The sequence below is a fragment of the Cavia porcellus genome, unplaced genomic scaffold, assembly GCF_034190915.1.
Source record: "Cavia porcellus strain 051 isolate PalLab524CR breed Dunkin Hartley unplaced genomic scaffold, mCavPor4.1 scaffold_12, whole genome shotgun sequence".
Classification (NCBI taxonomy): Eukaryota; Metazoa; Chordata; class Mammalia; order Rodentia; family Caviidae; genus Cavia; species Cavia porcellus.
In genome coordinates, this window is record NW_026947495.1 from 83498638 (window position 1) to 83517826 (window position 19189).

The 19189-nt window shown below is 42.1% G+C and overlaps 1 protein-coding gene across 7 annotated transcripts in view; it reads left to right on the forward strand.

The window, feature by feature from the left end:
- Spats2l (spermatogenesis associated serine rich 2 like) overlaps positions 1 to 19189 on the forward strand; it is a 158366-nt gene that overhangs the window by 69573 nt on the left and 69604 nt on the right. For all 7 annotated transcript variants that reach the window (XM_063259521.1, XM_013145252.3, XM_013145253.3 and 4 more), the window contains one exon: positions 8957 to 9017. In XM_063259521.1, the coding sequence (XP_063115591.1) occupies positions 8979 to 9017 (39 nt within the window). In that variant the 5' untranslated portion in view covers positions 8957 to 8978. The remainder of the gene's footprint in view (positions 1 to 8956; positions 9018 to 19189) is intronic.

A 19189-nucleotide genomic window follows, 5' to 3' on the forward strand; every position in this document is an offset into this window, starting at 1 on the left:
GACCTGCCATGTGAGCTTTCTAGCTTTGTGTCTGCAAAGCAAAATGAAATGGGTGAAATTAACTTAATATTATATTTTGATTTATCTAATCTATCAAAGACCGTCATTTCGATATATAACCAATGTAAATCAATTTAACGATATTAATGAGTTTACCTTCTGTTTTTGGAGTGAGCCCATGAAATCAGTATGTATTTCACACTTTCAGCTTGTAGTTTTACATGAAAATTACCTAAGGTGTTACTGTTTTCCACCTCTCCTCTCCCTGCTTCCCCCCACACACAAACACCCCAGTTGGTATGGTGACCCAGAAATCTCTTTCAAAGTTTCTCATTTGCTTCCAATAATAAGCAAAAAAAGGCAAGTGCCAGCTTTGCCCTTCTCTAAACCATAAGTCATTCATTACCCAGGTCACATTATGATAATTTACTAAGTACTCTATAAGCCCCAAATATGCAGTGTTACTTTTATATTTTTACAAGTCATGGGGAAATTTTTACATAAATGATCTCAAAAAATTGTTGAAATGTTTAAAGTTTTTCTTTTGTTTTTCTTTGGGTCCATAAGTCCAATTGAAGCAGAAAGTAAGGTAATACCTGAGAACAGAAAAGTGATCTAAAAGCAGGAGTAGGTTTCAGAGAAACGAAAGTGAAACATTCTTACCATTTCCTCAGTAGCAGGAAGACAGGGAATTTCCCAGCCAGGCAGCCAGCTGGCATCCCACACATTGTTCTGCCTTTCAGGATTTGTGTGATTGCAGGAGAGAAGCAAATACACCTCTTTCAGTTTGGAGTCTGGAATTGCACAGGCTGACACACGTACTAAAGTTCTTGAGCTGTACCAATTAGAAATGCTGAAACAAATATATTTGCCAGAATTGCTACTATTGTGCTTTATTTTTCATAAAAAATACTTACCTTTGTTTATAAGCCAGTCAGTTTTTTAACTGATGTTAATGCATAATAAGATCTTTCAATGTGCTGTTCATTCGATACAACTTTGTAGTTTAAGGAATACAGGTAACTATATTTGTACTTTATTAATTTTATTTTGGAGAAATATAGAGATGATCCATCCTGCAGATTGGTCCGTGGGCCTCACCTGGAGAAGGGATGGGGATGAAGGGCTGGGCAAGAATAAAGAGAGACGGAGACTTGGCGGGATTCCATTCAAGTCTGGTTTATTCTTAAAATGGCTGCAACTTATATAGGCTGGAGGGGGGCCAATGGGGTAGGAAAAGGGCACGGAGTGTTATCTGATAGGTCATCGTCACATCTGGATACATGACGTAAGCAGGAGAGGATTATGGGAGATGTAGGCTAAAGCGGGAAGTTGCTCACGTCATGCGCACTGTAGGCAAGGGGAGGATCATGGGAAATGTAGGCTGACACACAAAATGCCCTCAGGTGGGAGGGGCAGGGCAGCAGCAGCCATTCTGAGCCGCTCCCTACATCTCCTCCCTTATTATTATATATTTTTTAGGAATATGGCAGGCCCTGGGAGGACAGCACCTATCTTGGGTCAAGGACTCCTCATATGAACCCAATTGAGCCTTACCCGTCATGGGCCTGCAGGACAGCTGTTGGTCCTGGGCCTGTCTTAGGTGGCCGATGGCGCAACATATGTGTCCTAGTTGCCCGTCTCTGGCTGCCTGTCCAGTGCCTCAGGGCATTTGGGCCACAGTATCATGTGGGCCGTCGGTGGGTGTTCTTTCCCGATAAGTTTGTTGTTCTGCCATCTTCAACTGATGGTAATGTACCTGAATGGGCTTTGCCATAAATGTGTCAATCCTGTTATTAATGAGTGTCATGATCCTCTGAAAAATACAAGGTCCTACAGTAAGCAGTAACAGCAAGGCGGCTAGGGGTCCCAAGAGGGGGGCAGTGTAAGGGAAGAGACCCCCCACGTGGAGGTGAAGGTGATTCGTCTGAGCGCTCTTTTTCTCTCTCTTTGAGGTGTTCCCTTAGCCTAGTCATGGACTCTTTGACAACTCCTGAGTGGTCGGCATAAAAACAACACTCTTCCTTGAGGGCAGCACATAAGCCACTCTCCTTCATAAATAGGAGGTCTAGCCCTCTTCTATTCTGTAGGATTACCTCAGATAGAGATGTCAGGGACACCTGTAGAGCCATCACAGATGTTTCTATTTCTTTTAAATCTTGATCTACTGCTGCCTGTAATTGAGCTAGATGCTGATTTCCCAACACTAAAGCTGTAGTCCCTGTTCCTATTCCCGTTGCGACTCCTAACCCTAGTAATACAGCTAAGGTGAGTGTCGTGGGTTCTCTCTTATATATATAGCCGGTCTGCGATGCCTGGAGGTAGTAGTCTCCTGGGTGGAAGGTTATGCGAGGAAGAACCTGTACAAGAACACAAAAATCTGTAGACTTGTTAAAAACAGTGGTTGCTATACAGGGTGAGAGGCCAAAATTGCAGGCCCAAGATGTTCCTGGGGATGGAATGAGGTAGTTATTTGGCTTGAACTCTGAATGAAGCTGGGCACAGAGTTGTGCTGCCAGTGCTGGTAGACAGCTGAAGTCCCCAAGACAAGTCCCTCTACCTGAGATGTCAGGGAGAGTCAGCTTGTGGTGATTGCCCCAGTCACAGGCAGATGAGCTAGAAGAACTGTTAAAGGTTAAATTGAGGGCCTTTCCTTCATAATATGGGGGAGGAGCAGCCAAGCATAACCAACAGGATTGGGTGAGATCAGGTTGGCTATGATTTAAAGCCATGTATGCCCCTTTAATCAAACTGAATAGGTTAGAATGTGAGTATTGAGGGGCAGGTATATGATCTGCCTGGTGTGGGGGGGCTTGAGAAACGCTTATAGTTGGGTGACTTACTGTGGTTTTTTGAACAACAGTAACAGGATCTGTGTTGGACTGATTGTATTTTGGATTTGGATTATATTTTGGCTTTAGAGCAGGATTTGGGCCTATGGGCACGGATGAAATCTGTAGGGAACCTTTTTTATGAGAATAAGATTTCCCCTGTCTTTGCCTGACTCATAGACTCGAAGTCCCCAGGTGCATCCTGTCAGCCAGCCAGGGTCTTCAGGAGTGGTGACAGTGATGTTTAGAACCTGACAGGGTCTTTGATTGGCCAGTGGGTAGTCATCTAGGGTGCATCCCGGCAGCCCCCATGTCAGTTTAAGGTGTTTATCGGGGAAGGCGGGTTGCCATCCTATTGCAACTGTTTCGCAGCTCCAACAAGCCCAAAAATATTCTCCTGGGGAATTACAATATGATCTGCCCCCTGTTGCTGTGGAATAAAGGTAGAATTGACTTTGTCTGGGACATTGTAGCCCTGGAAAGAACCAACAGGGTGTGGGCACAAACCATGGACTTCCTGATCCTACCCAAGTCCAAACCATCTCTTGGCCGTTCCAGTGACTAAGCTCCCATTTCCAGGGTTGATAGGGCCAGTACAGAGGAGGGAGCGTGGCGGCACCATTTTGAGTATCAGGGCAGTGCATGCCATTTTGAGTACCCTCGTGGCCTCCAGAAAAAGGAAGTGGCAACAAGTCACCATCTTGAAAAGGCTCCGGGATATCAAGGACCACAGAGCCGGGAGGGCTGGGTGCCTTAGATAAGTTCGGTGGTGGCAGAGTACAATTGCAGGAGGCAGCTAATGCAGCCTCACCCTGGGAGAGCGTCTCCGCGACCTGGGGATCTGCATGACGTTGTGCCAGCAGCTCAGAGATTAAAATCCAATATGAAAAGGTGGTTACCGGGATCTTTTCTGGGCCAAAAAACCCCATAATAATCTTTGAGAGCATCTCCTACTCTTTTCCACCTATTTGAATCGATGGTGCCCTCTAGAGGGAACCAGGGACACACTGAATGTATAAACTGAAAGTACTGTATCAAATCTTTTGTCTTAACCTTAATCCTTCTAATCTTGAGTGCCTCCCTGAGGCCATCACGAACAATTCGTGCTCACTGAGTGCTTGCCCATACTAATCCCGTTCACCTACCATGATTCAGGCAAGACGTAAAGTGGCTGTCTGCACAGATCACAGGAACGAGGTCCCAAAACAGTCACGCCGGCTGGCACTTTACCCTTGTGAATGGTCCCACATTGTTATCCCTCGTGCTAGGTCTGCCCCACATTGGGCGCCACTTGATCCGTCCCGCGGATCGGTCTGTGGGCCTCGCCTGGAGAAGGGATGGGGATGAAGGGCTGGGCAAGAAAAAAGAGAGACAGAGACTTGGCAGGATTCCATTCAAGTCTCGTTTATTCTTAAAATGGCTACAACTTATATAGGGTGGAGGCAAGCCAATAGGGCAGGAAGAGGGCACGGAGTGTTATCTGATAGGTCATCATCACATCCGGATATATGACGTAAGCAGGAGAGGATTATGGGAGATGTAGACTGAAGCAGGAAGTTGCTCACGTCATGCACACTGTAGGCAAGGGGAGGATCATGGGAAATGTAGGCTGACACACAAAATGCCCTCAGGTGGGAGGGGCAGGGCAGCAGCAGCTATTCTGAGCCACTCCCTACATAGAGATAATATAATAAAGTGGTTGCTTTATGATGTCATTTCCTAAGTTTTGACAATTTTCTTGATCTTTATTTTTCTCTAAAATATATGTAAAGATATATGCTACACAAATATATTTGTAATGCTATTACTGAAATCTATACAATTTTAAGGAAAACACTTAAAGTAATATCAAAGTCTTTGAAATTGATAGGATTTTTGGCACAGTAAAGGGAAAATATAAAGTAAAAATGGCCTTTATTTTAAGAACATGGAGAGAAACTCCATGACCGCTGGGGCCTGGCTTTCTCTGCTAGAAATGTGGTGTCGGGGGCATACATATAGTTTCCAGCTGGGGTGGTGCTTAAGGTAGCATTGCTGATGCGAGAGCAGCTGATTGGGACTCTTTTCGCACCACAGGTAAGTTGTCCTAAGGGAGGGGAATGTGACCTCAAGGTAAACATCCCTTGGTCCTGCCTCTCACTGCTGTAATACTGTATCTAAGGCAAAATCCTTTCAAAAATGTTCTATTTCATTTATATTTCTGGGTGTTTGAATTCTGTATTGAGTAATTGATTTGCCTAGAGGATGCATCCATAGATTGGAATACAATTTGTGTCACTTATCGTGGCTACATGTTGAGAAACCAGTGTGAAGTGACCAGGCCATCCCATGTCACAGGGTATAATATACTTGCACATGCCTAGGTGGTATAGTCCACGACACATATGGACTGTGTAGTACATGCCATTGTGTGTGCAGCTGTCCTTGACTGTGACTCTGTTTAGTCCTCAGTAACCGACCTGTTTCAAGAATGACTTCAGCTGATAGTGAAAATTAAAAACGAGGCTCCTCCCAAGCTGTCAGAGATCCCTGTGCCTTTGTGTAGACTTGAGGCTTTTGTGACTGAGGCAGGTTGAAGAATGAGCAGTGGTCAGATCTAGCAACAACACAATACTAATTGTCATGGTTGAGCCTGATGTGAGAGAGTTAGAAAGGTCTGCTGACTCCAGACTTCTGTCACCCACACAGGTTTGCAAATCACAGTGGCAGAGGCTTTTTTGGGCTTGCCTAGATGTCTGCAGCTTGGCAGGTTGGGTTTACGTCACTGAGCCCCGGTCTGGTCACCTGGGAGGAGGTTTGAATGCATTTCCAGGAGGAAGTTACCTAACTACCTAGAGTAAATCATTAAGATTCAGCTTAAGTAGCACTTCACTGGTGAGTTACAGGTCACTGTAGAAAACAGCTCCTCAAAGCTCAGAGGCACAACATAGGTTTGTGTTTGTAGGGGAAGAAAGGAGTCTGCTGCAGGAGGCAGAGGGCAAGTGCTATACAAGGATGAGATGTGTTCCTGAGCCTTCAGCAGGAACCAGGACCAAGTGGAGGGTGCCACATTTAGTGGCACCTGTGGGGCACTCTGCTGCTCACTTCCTGTCCCACAATTTCCATAGCAGATGTCCTTATTAGTAGAACCCAACTGTAAATAGCTACTTAAACTGGTAATGTTTAAAGGCAAACCAAATTTATAATCTGTTTCAATTAAAGCTTTTAATTAGTTTTCATAACTGGAGCTGTAGCCAATTTCCCAGCCTCTGCTATATGCTGACTACAGAAAGCCATGATTTGGGAAAGACATTGGAATTCACATGGATGGTAGACCCCACAGAGGCCTCCTTTCTATATTGGGAGAAAAAAGTTCTGAGCATAAAATGGAAAAGAACAGCTCCCTGCAATTATTTTTATCTTATCTTTACATCTGAGAAACATGTACTAACCCTATTCTATCCTCATAACAGGCATTTTCCTCCCACAAAAAATAACATTGGATTTAATCTTATCAGCATCAGTGCCAAAGAGTCCTCTCTGAGTTACACTTTGAGGTCAAAGAGATAGGGTGGTGCCAAAAATGTGTGTGTGTGTGTGTGTGTGTGTGTGTGTGCATGCACGAGCACACATGCACACATATGCATTTTGTCTTACAAATGTAGCGTTCCATCCAGTGCTGCATTCTCTCAGACCTCAAAAATCTCTCTTCAGTGGAGTCCTCCCTGGTTCCTCTGTGGATTTTACAACATTTAGCTGTAGAAGGTGTTACACACCCAAATCCACACAGCAGCAAAACATAATTTTTCACACATCTGAAATGACAATACTAAATGTGTCCATAAAGTTCAGCCTGTGTAGTCAAGGGAATGACTTCGTGGCTCACAACCCTAGCCCTTGACACCAAGCTACCTGTCACATTCAGTTCCTTTGATCACATAGGTATACCCCACACATGTTACACACCAGAAAATGCATGTGCATACAGCATGTTGTTGACACAGTACCAAACTTTCAAATAAAATCAGCCACCACAAAGCTGTGAAATGGGATTGCAGACCATCTTGCAGTCATCATGATGGCTGTAACAGAGACATCGATTATTTGTTGTACCTGGCACACCGTCTCTGTTCTCTGTTAGAGATAATTGTAAAATAACCTTGTCTTTCACTAGTAGCTTTCAGGGGAGAAGTACTTAAAAATGAAATGTAGGTAGTATTTGACTTTCCCCTGTATGCCAAGTCAGAGAACATAGAAAGTGCTGGTCAAAAGTACCAGGAGCTGCTCTCGAGGGTGTGGACTCTGTAGAGCACGTGGAAAGACCCCTTAGTACAGGGAACAAGCAAGTAGCATCCCCTGCTAGAGCACCCAGTGTGTTAGCAGCAGCACCATTTGGAAATTTCTAAAAATAAAAACCTTATGCTTCTAATATTTGATGACATTCTGTGTGGATTGCCACGTGAGGATCACTGGAGGGATAATAGAGTTAACTTTGCATACTGTCAAGCTTTCATTCTAAAATTAGCAAAAGATAATGGATCTGGATTTAGGCTGTATTCAAGACAGGCTTAAAAGGCAATAGTGGGGGAGAAATTAGAGAATTTGCAACTTATTCATAACATGTATCATCTCTAGAGAAGGGAACACTACAACAGAAGACAGAAAGAAGGTAAGAAAGTGTTTTAGTGGTGCTTGACTGACAGAAGCATTCAGCATGCAAATAGATGGTGTATGCTGGTATCTTGGCCTAGCTAGCTGCTAATTTCTGAACCAATCTGTTCATGCATCTAAGTCATTCATTGCCTACTTCAAAAAGACTGAAACTTTTAATCCTGTTTTTTCTCATTTTTTCCCTCCCACCCAACTCCCCTTTCCTTTTGAACAATTATTTCCTATTTCACAATATTTATTATACCTTTTGGTTCTTATCTACACTTTCAGTTTCTCACACTAGAGAAACAATGTGATGTTTACACATAAAATGGAAGCAAAGCTTTGTGAATAAGGAGGGGAATAAGTGTTGAAGAGATAGAAGGGGAATAGGAAAAAAAGAAAAACTAATGTACAAGTACAATCATTACAATCAGCCCTGTGTTTTTTGTTTTGTTTTGTTTGGTGTCAGGAATTGAACTCTGACCTCATGCTTGGTAGGCAGGCATTTGTGCCAATGAGCTATATCCCCTGCCCATTCATCCCTATGATGAATGTGGTCATTATGCATATCTAAATTGTATCAATAAACTTAATTGTTAAATAAAAAGATTGAAACTATTAAGAAGAATTACAATTTGCTTTCCATAGTAATGGTGAAAGATTTTGACTAGAGAGAAGCAAAAACTCCACAGCTTGGTGTTAGAAATGTAGATCTCATAGTGGGCCATTCACTCTCCAAAGGCAGGAAAGGCAAGGTCCTGAGAAAGCAGAAGTGCTGAGCAGTGTCCAGGGCCCACCAGAAACTCTAGATCATGCATGTGCATTGATCCAGAGGGTTGCTCATGAGAAGAGGAGCAGGTTTAGAGCTGTTGCATAGGCTTTGTCAAGTGAGACAGGGAGGTGACAGCTTTCACTAGCATGCTCAGGAACGACCTCTCTGAGCAGAGTTAACTCCAGCTGAGAAGAAGATCCCAGGAGAGAAACAGCCCTGCTGAGATGCAGGGTGAGAGCATTCCTGAGACAAGAAAAGGAAAAAGATGCTATACTTCCACCTGGAGCCTTTCTCCTGTCTCTGCAATAGTTGGTGGTTATGCGCATGCAGGAAATGCTTAAGGGCCTGAGAAAAGCTTTGGGACAATGAGGATTGTGATGAAAATGTCCAAGTTAGTTCAGTTCCCCTATCCTGGGGAACTGATTGTTTTGACCACCTTTCTTTTTTTTTAACATAATGAGAAAGAACATAATTTGGGTGCACTGTCTTGTCAATTTTCATGTTAATACAGTATGAATAAAAGATTTTTGTATTTTGTTCTAGAGTTGTAATGTGTTTTTAGAATGCATCTAAGTCAAATGCTTAGCTTGGAAGTATTTTTACATTCTAAAATAGTATTTATGATTATGACTGAATCAAACTGTTGACTGCACTGGACGAGAGCATAAAAACACATTGAGAAATCAATTTTAAAATCTTGATCTCCCCCACTTCTTTATAGGTCTTATTCCTCTAGACGCAAGATGGCTGAACTCAATACTCATGTGAATGTCAAGGAAAAGGTAAGATCAAGTTATAAATTGACTCACTGAAACTCTAAGCTAGGTAACATAATTGCTAGCTGGTAAAATCACAGTTACCGTGAAAAAAGAAAATGCCAGTTATGAGGGATGCCGGCAGGTTTGCCGCACCAGTGAACTGTTTAGCAGAATCACAGAATGCTCGTACCCAGCACCTGTTAAGCACTTGCATTCATTTTTCTACTTGCCACCATCCTCACAGAGAAGTTAAGTACTTTGGCTTAGGGCATGGAGTAAGCCGCACACCTGGGAGCTGAGCCCAGGCAGTGCCAGTCTGAGGCTCATGTTCTCTTGCACCATGAGAGCTTGTACCTGAGAGCTGGGTTGTTTCATCACCTCTCCAGGAACAGCCTCCTATGGAGATCCTGTGGACTGCCCAGTGGTCCACCTGTCCTTCAGCAGGAGAGTCCACAGCACCTGAAAGTCCTTTGCTGGAGACTGGTCACCCCTCAGAGTCCTTCCCAGTCTGCATATGTTCCTGCACTGATTGCCAGCATCCTTGTCTTGCCAGGTGCTACCTACTGGGTACTGTTGGCTCTTAATGCAACCCATTCATCTAGCTCGTGGAAACAGGGTGCTCCAAAACTGATTTTCCCATAGTCATGGGGCTGGGTATGAGAGCTGAGTGGAAATTCAGGCCAGCCCATGCTCATGCTGATACTGAGGAAAATATAACTCCCAACTTACGGATGTCAGATGTGCCAAGTTCATGTCCCGTGAAATCAAAGAATGAATTCCAGAGGACAAAAAGGTTAAGAATGGGAAAGATGTATTGTAAGACTTCTCCTGAGAGATAGGAGGGGTCCCAGAAGTGAGTGGTCACTGAGGGCCCTTTTCAGGGTATTTTATACAGCAAAGTGACCACGTGGGTACAACATAGGTCAAACTGTAACCAGCCCATAGGATCACAAGTGTAGCTGCTGAGCTAATATCAACCCAGTAGGGCAGCAGGTCATGCAGCAAGAGTACATGGAAGAACAAAGGTGTTTTGGGGAAGGGATGCTCCGGGCATGCACCTGGACAATGGGATGCCACCTGGGCAGTGGACACCTGTCTGGACTTCCTGGTACAGGTGGTGCTAGTTAAAGTACAAGCCCAAGTCACTGCTTACACCTCAGGGATGTGTGTGAGCCTGGCCACCACATCTCCATCTCCAGGCCTGGTCTTCTTCAGATGCACCTCCAGCCACAGTCCTGATGGCTTCATTTTTCTCTGACTTCCTTGTCGGCCCAGTGCCTCTCTGACCGTGCATTACTGTCTGTCTGACTTAGCTACCTATGATAATGCCCCTGTCCTCAGGCCAACCCTCTCCATGCGACCTCCCTGTAAGGAGCATCTCTGTGCATCCCCATCGTGCCAGAGACAGCGTGAAGGATGAGAGGAGGAACAGCCACGGATCCCTTACTATTTTTTGTCTCACTTAGAAACTGCACCCAGCCACCATTCTAGATGCTGGGGAAGGTGCTGAACAGGGAGCAGGGGGTTCCTGCTCCCACAAAGCTCACCAGTGGGGGAGGGAGGCAGGTGCATCATCTTACAGTGATAATGACTATGTGGAAGACACACTGGACGACCTGACAGGAGGAGGCAGCTGCTTTCTGTGAGGTGGTGGGGAAGTCCTCCTTGAGGAGGTTTATTTTCAACCTGAGATAACAGCAATCAGACCAAGATCCAGGCAGAGAAGTCCAGATAGAGACAAGAGCAAAAGGAAGTGCTAAGATAGATGAGGTGGAATGTGCTTGGACATCAAGGGCTGGCACAGCAGAGCGTGGGGCAGAGGGACGGTGACAGGAGCCACAGCACCCGCGGACTAGGGACCATGCAGGGCATCCACGAATCCATGAGCTCAGGTGGGAGTGAAAGCATTTTATCTTATAAAAATGGATTTGTATCACCACTAACATTTCCTTCAGTCATGGATCTAGGCAAAGGGAAAAACAAGCCCACAGTAGCAGCAGCGAGGCCTGTGACATTCACAGCTAAGATTATAGATATTTCTATATCAAATCACATTTATTACAGATACCCTGAGATGTTATTTGTTCATCACTACTTCAAAATTACTGTAGTTCTAGGACCTGCCACACATTGTTTGCACTAATAGAGAAGCACATATTACTGTGGAATACATTTGTTTATATTAATATTTGAGCTATATTTCAATATCAGTGGTTTCACTTATTATCACATGCATTTTATGTCATGAATTTTAATATACCTTCCCAAGAAATATCCCACAGGCATCAGCAGACTTCCAAGGGTCTATGTACCAGTAACATTAAAACCCATGCTAGAACCATAGAGGTCCATTCCAAGGGCCAAAGCAAGCTGTTGGGAAGTTGCACACAAGGCATGACATGGTCTAACATGGTATGAACAGCTCCCCTTAGCCCCAGCAGTGCCATGTGCTTCGTAAGTCTTCTCATTGAGTAGCTTTCTGCCTGATGAGGATACTGAGGGTCGAGATCAGACTGGACTTGGTTAAGGTCAGACTGGGGAAATTCATAGGAGCTTGGATCCAGACTCAGCCTGCCTGGTTCCCAAGTCTGTTCTAGATCCCTGCATCTTAGGAATTCCCCCAAAATGCCCCCAGGCACAGAGTGGACTTGTCACTCCTTGTCTCTGGGCCCATGGTCAATACCAGTGTACGCCTACACAATAGTTTCTTTTGAAGACTTATGTGTTGTCTTAAAAACTGATGCAGGTTTTTTCCTACTGTAGTTCATAATGTATTCATTTATTATTTTAATGTAAAACTATTTTTGCTTATTGACAACTGAGTAAACTACAGCACAAAGGTGTGCCTCCTTGACAGCATGACTTCAGTGATCTCACCATATGTGCACGTGAGAATTTGTGTTCCTCAGCCTGAGAAGCTGGTGGGGCAGCACAGCGCAGACCAAAGGTGGGCCCCTGTCCAACTGTGTTGATGGGTAGGATTAAATGGCCCCTCAAATTAGAATATGGGAAGAAGCACTTTAAAGAATCAGATTCAGGCAACCCACTTTCCCAGTCCCCTCCTGTCTCTCTCAGGAACTGTCTCTCAATAGAATTTCCTACTCTTAAAAAAAAGAATTGGACTCCCAACAATCAATGCAAAGCTAGCTGAGCAGTTAGCATCTCAGCATCTCACTCCACAACAGGACATCCAGCCTACAGGGAAACAGGCCGAAACACCAACCCCAGACCTCACAGGTTCCACATGCAGCTTCCAGGCTAGCTTCAATGTCTGCCGCAGGGGGAACACTCTCAAGTGCCCAAACAAGAGTCACAGGAGCTATTTTGCCATTGCACTTCAGTAAACATGCGACAGTTATGCTGTATATACTGTAAATGCTGTCAGTCTGCATGTCAGTGAAAGAACTCCTCTGACTCACTAGCAAATTCCATCTCCTCATGTCAGATGGTTAGTAGATTTCCTAAATCAGTAAATTAAACCATAATAAACTACCAAAAATTCTGCTCATTCATAGTTTTACACTGTCTTAATTTTAGTACATGTGCTTCCTCTAGTTATTAGCTTTTATGGCCTTTTTATGATTAGTTTGTTCTCAGTCTGTCACACAAAACAGTGGCATTTCAGTTCTGAAAATTAATAATAACAACTGTTATGTCTTAAATTACAAGCTTTTGGAGATTAGAGAACAGATCTATATAGTGTTTTGACAAAATATCTAAAGCACTGTGAGAAATTAAAGAATAAATATCTTACAGTGAGATAAGTTTATTTATCTCTAGTGGATCCATAATTGGATGGTTCGAATGGGAGTGGGTGCTTTGGCAAGGAAATAATTTTTGTTCTCATGCAGCTTTTAGTTCGAAGAAAGAGCTAATAGTTTTTCATATTCAAGGCACTCTTGGTGATAGTTTTACTGATGATATATTTAGTTGTTGGGTTGTAACTGTAAGGAATTAAACTGGAAATGTGGTTAGAGTCAGAGTTTTCATGCATCTTCTACAGGCTTCAACTCTGTTCCCTTTACCTTTTCTGCTGGTGCATCCTCTCCACAGACTGCCTTCAGTGCCACCACCCTGACCTCAAATGTGTCTGTTTGCGCGCCACTGCAAACGCAGTTCCACTGTGTGGGATGTCCTCCTCAGGCCCACTGCTCACGCATCATCCCCTGAATGGCTTGTTCAGACATGCACTATTTCCTCCTCCCTTGCCAGGACTGCTTGCCTGCTTGACTGCTTTGCTCCCCATCGTATACTTCACTGGGGTTCTCCGCCTTGCCCCTTACTGCTGTTACTCCACAAAGTGGGACTCTGTCTCCCTGCATGAGCCTGTGTGTTCCTCATGCGCAGGCACAGGGTCTTAACCACTGCTTGGATTTGACATGTAGTTGACCCCGCAGTCAGAGTTAGTAAACAGATGAATGAGCATGCCTGCTTGAATAGTAAAATTTTTTAGAGACTACATTTCCCATTCATGATACTTTGAAGAATCTCAAGCCTTCTTCAAAAATGAAATGTAGGTTAATGGAAATGTCATCTCATTTGAATACTCTTTGCTTTTAAAGAGTATTTTAGATTGCTGAAAACAGAAGCTTAGGTTGCTTAGGTTCCATTGTTTTGTAGAAAAGCAGAATATTTATGAGATGATTAACCATATAAGTAGTCTCATATTGGAGAGCTGGCCAAGATCCCTATCTGCCTGTATAAGGGGTACAGCAAAACGATGAAATAAGAAACAGAAACAAATTTAGTAATGCATAATGAGGGCCTAAGAGGTCAATGCCTCAGGATGAGCAAAGATCCAGGTACTTCAAATCAGCTATGTATTTATTAAGTGTGTACAATGCAATGGTGTATATCATAATAGGAGGGACTAGTGAAAGATTCAGAGGTCAGTGATTTAGCAAGCAGTGGATAATGCTAGGATGTCTCAAGAGGATGGAGATGATCTTATGCTAAGAAGGATCCTGCTCTGGAGTCTTTTTTTTTTTTTTTTTTTCATTTTAGTATTTTAGTTTAGTCTTAGTGGGTGGAAGAGGATGGCCCATCCCAAGAGTTAATGGGAACTCTCAAAAGGATGATACCATAATCTCAAGCCTCCATTTCTCTTTTAGGGAAGTGCAAAATTAGCCATTGTACCAGGGATATAGCTCAGTGGTGCAGCACCTGCCAAGCAAGGACAAGGTGCTGGATTTCATTCCTGATAGCCACCAGAAAAAAAAATTAGCCATTGTGAATTTGTGATCCCCAGTAGTTTTAGGTAACAGTTGGGCTTGTTGAGTAAATAACTGTATTATTTTGTGAAAACAAAATACAATATACCCCAAACCTCAATTAAAGAGACCATCAGAACTATATCTGTGAGTTAATCAGGGACCCTATATTTAGGGTAAAACTCATTTTCTTACATTTTTTTCTAGGTGGTTTTTAGAAAGAAATTTAATGCCAGAAGCTCATAGACAAGTTAGTCAATAATGAATTACATTATTTCTTGCTTGAAGCACATGGCTACCATGCTGAATTGATTTACACATTTTAACTATAATTCTCTACTGAATAAGAAAGGATTATTAGAACTGGTATAAACAAAATAGAATTTTTGTCACATCATTTTCACACTTCCTTATAAATCCACTTAAATCAAACTCAATTCAGCCCTAAGACTTGGCAATGGAAAACAAGGGGGTCCTTGTTTGTAAAGTGGGGTTAATATGTGTCAAGTGTCCAGTTTGGGAGCAATACCTCATTCCAGTCATGAGAGACTCCTAAGCCAACACAGCAGGGCAGGGCAGGGCTGTGGGAAGAATATGGGGTTTGGGAACAGAGGGCACAGATCATGGCTCCCAGTGACTCACGAACAGCTGGAGCAAGTCACTGCACTGTATGGGCCTCGATTCCCGAATGAGTTGATTCGACCCGATTAGAAAGCCTGCTGCACAGTCATCACTAAGTGTGGAGATGCTTTGTAAGTACTCAGTAATATAAACTACCAAGGAGCTGAGAAGTTTGTCTGCTTATTTTACAATTTAAAAATGGAAAAAGGAGCTCTAGTTAACATTGGGTTTAGAATTTAAAATATAAATTCATGTAGAACCAAGGTTAGAAAAAAATAAATACGTAAAATCCCAAATGAGAAAAGATCATAAAAGTAGACTTAAGTTTTTCAAACTTTGATAGCTATTGCTGAGTTTTACAAAAATAATTGAGACCAGACAGTGTGGTGATGTGAAATGGAGAATAGTTCTATATATAATATCACTGCTGAGCTATGGCACTTACTGAGACGGCCTCAGAGGTGTTAAAGTTACCGAGGTAAATTGAATTGTAAACAGTAACTGGGAGGGGAGGAGTCATTAGGGTGAAAAGGATGGAGGAGAGAGGTCTCCTGTCCCCACTGGGTGCAGGAAGGGTCATTGTCACCACCTTCGCAGTGACTAAAATGGAGATGTCCATGGGTCTGTGTCCCAGAATCCTCCACAACAGGTGGACAGATATTCCATTATTTTATGATTAATATATCCTGTTTTATTACTTTTTCCTGTAACTGACTTGTTCTGCATTTTACAAAATACTGAACTGTAGTTAAGATCTTTAAGTGGAGGATAGTCAAAGAAAGCCGAGCATCAGATGAGGGAGATATTAGGATCAGAAGAAGAAACCCATCGTCGTGCATCTTTCAAATATTAACTCTATTTGACAGAGAACTTGTTTAACAGGATTTGGGTCAAGTTTTAATGATACACAGTTGTTTTGAAAAATAAAACCGTGCAAGCTTCAGGGAAAATCTTAATTTTATAATTTTGCAGGAGGATTTAACTTAATTTAGTCCATCCCTTGGATTTAAACAGCAAGAACAACAGCCTCACAGATTTCAGATTTCACTGTAGATCGGTTCTTTTTGCCATCTTCTCATAGGAGAAGGTCATTAAGTTTCCCTTTCAAAGAGAGCAGAAACACTGACAATAGTTACTGCCCTGTGCTTATATACAGAACTACTGTTACTGTTGCTTGGCAACTGGAAAAGATTTGACAAGGAGTCTAAAGGAACTGAATGAATAAATGGAAATGTCAGCATCAGTTTCAGGGGATAAGAAGAAATTTACTATTGTAGGATTAGCATCACATTGCTTTTCCTGAGCTGCATGATTGGAATGCACGGTGTTTCTGTCGTGCTTCTCCAGCCCCTTCTTTGCAGACATTCATTATGGCCTCTGTGCACCAGGTTGAGAAGTATATAGACGACAGATGATTAATGCTAACAAACACAAGCTCATGTCAACAATGAAACCCTTCAGTGGTAGAAAAGCAACCTCCATTGGCAATCCCTTGGAGTTTATGGACACCTTACCAATATCTGTATTATTTCTAACAGTGATCCTTCATATAAAATTATCCAGTTTTTATAGATAAAAATGATAGAATGATAACAACAGTTTCTTTCTGACCTTGCAAACTAAAAATCTGTTCAGATAGATTACATAGACACACTGATAGATTCAGTGCTTGAGAGTAAACTGCTTATATTATTAAAACCATTTTTCTGTATAAGTCCTTTATCCACAACTTGATCACAACTTATGAGGAGATAAGAAATTTGAGTTTGTTAAAACTAAAATTAGTTTATTAATAGCTCCTACAATTGTAATAGGATAGGCTTTATATCCCCAAAATAATTGTTAATTAATCAATATTTAGTTTAATAAGGTAGTCAAGATACAGTAATGGTAATTCTCAATTCATAAGGAGAAAGAAGGAGATGGGACAAGCCTCCTGAGCGAGGACAAGCGTCAGGACACCAGTGGGGAAAAGACAAATGTAATTTGAGAAAAAAACAATTTTTGTGTTCCTTTGAGTCCTCTAAGAAGCAATCACCAAAATGCAAGGGGATAGGAGAAATGTATCCAGACAAAAAGAGGATAGCCATCACAGAAAATAAAGGGAGGAAGCTGGAGGAGCATCAGGGAGAGCCTTCAGACTCACCTGCAGCCTGACATCTCTGAGAGTGTGGGTGAAGACATGACAGTGAAGTAGAACCCAGAGTGTCGCATCGCAGTGCAGCATTAAGAAACTTTCCCAGACTGATGGAGAACATTCAGAGGCCTCCCATGGTCCTCAGAAATGGGCAGAGACTGACACTGGCCACCTCAGTTGTTGACCAGAAGCTTCCTGGAGACCAAGACAAGGTGGGGACAGGGATGTCACCAGCCATGCTTCCAGCAATAGATTTCTACAGCCTTCTCAATACATAAGAGTACAATCACATTGTGTAGTTTAAGAAGGAAGTTAGAATGCATAATCTTGGAAATCAGCCATGTGAGAAAAGTGTATCTTTGCATTTCTTAAAAAGAATGAATATAAATTTTGAGAACCACTCTTCTCAAGTATTTAGTAAATAAAATTATACACTATGGAATTTCCCTTCCCTTTGTAAGCTGAGCCATACTGCTGCTGTCATGGGGTATCTACTCCATTTCCAGGCTAAACCATGATTTAGTAATCACAATTTTTATTACAAGTACACCCTTGTTGCTAACCACATTTAACAAAAGAACACATTGAATCTACTGAAAAGTCATGTCCTTCTATGCACTCTGTCACCTCTCCTGGCTGCACTGTCTTGATCTGCCAGATGAGAGAACTCGTGAGGACAGTCCCCCAGCACACTCACCATCTCTAGTGGGAGATAACTCATGGTCTTTCTGACTTATATACCCCATGAGAGACCATAGTAGCATACAGTGCCGCAGAACAGAGAAGCTGGGAGTAGCCATAGTCTTGATGTCAAGTGGCTGCCTTGACTTGAACACGGTGCAGTTCTGTGACCCTCTCTGGGCTTCAGTTTCTCCAGAAATTAAAAGAGTGTGATTAAACCATCCCTAGTACAGCATCTCCATTACCCTGCTATCTTTTGGGACTCTCTAGAACCCTGCTTCTCAATCTTTAAAAGTAATTATCAGTTAAAATGTATTGAAATGGTAGTTAAGGATCAATTGCATAATGGGTTTTTCTTTTTATTGTTGTAAGAACACTTAATATGAGATTTGCCCTAAAGTTTTAAGTGTGTAATACAGTATTGTTCACCATAGGCATACTTCTGAAACTTACTGATCTTGTGTAAATGAAGCTTCATATACTTGAACAAAAACTCAGTTATTTTTCCTTTTCCAGGCCCTGGAAACCACTATCTGCTGCTTTTTGTGTGTGTGATTTTATTTTAGAAACTACGTCATAAAATATTTGTCCTGTGACTGTCACTTCCCTTAGTGTGACATTGTCAGTTATTCATGTAGATATGTGATGGCATATGCAAAATTTGTTAAGGCTGAGTAATTCCCCTACTGCACATACAAGCAGCATTTTCTTTACCTACTCATCTATTGATAGGCCATTGTTAGTGTCTTTTTAAAAAATACAGCTTAAATTGTAATTTTAGTTATTGGACCAAGGTTGAATGTATAAACTAGTTATAATTCTTTACTATTGTTAGAGGGAAAACAAATGAATAAACATAAAATAATTGAGAAAACAAGAGCTGATCTGTCAGGTGGTTATTTGGACTGATGTTTAAGCTAGTGTGCCGTTTCCTTTCACTGGTTAAATCTATTAAATAAAAGTGATATGTGGGTTAATGAATAAACTCTCAAAGAAAAAATGTCTTTGTGAAGTATAGTGGTCTGCTGCCTCCATGCCACAGTGAAGAATTATCCAAAGTTAATATATTTCAGAGATTAACTAACTCCCTTACACTAGTATTGACTAAAGGGTAATTATAATTAACTCTTTTATTTCAGTATTGATTAAAGGGTAATAGTGACTTATGCCTTTATAGAACTCTTTTCTCTGAAAAGTTCTATGAATGAATAGGGAAAAAACCAACTACAGCAAGAGTGGATGTCAATAAACACCTTTTTTCCAAATAGACTTTAAATTTCAGAGAAAATGAATAAAGATTTTACTGACAATTCTGAGTTAGAAGCAGCAGATAAATTCCAAGTGTCTTGCCCTTCTGCTGTGATTACAATACCAAAACAAAGTGTTCTGTGAAAGTAACATTGTCTTTTTGTCTTCAATGATAAGTCAAAATACGCAATTCATCAGAGATAGTAGCCTGAGGGAATATTTATCTACATCTAATCTTGCATAGGCATAGCCAGCTGGCTGCAAACAGAGTTCCAAGGGATTTGTGGCTCGCTGTGCTC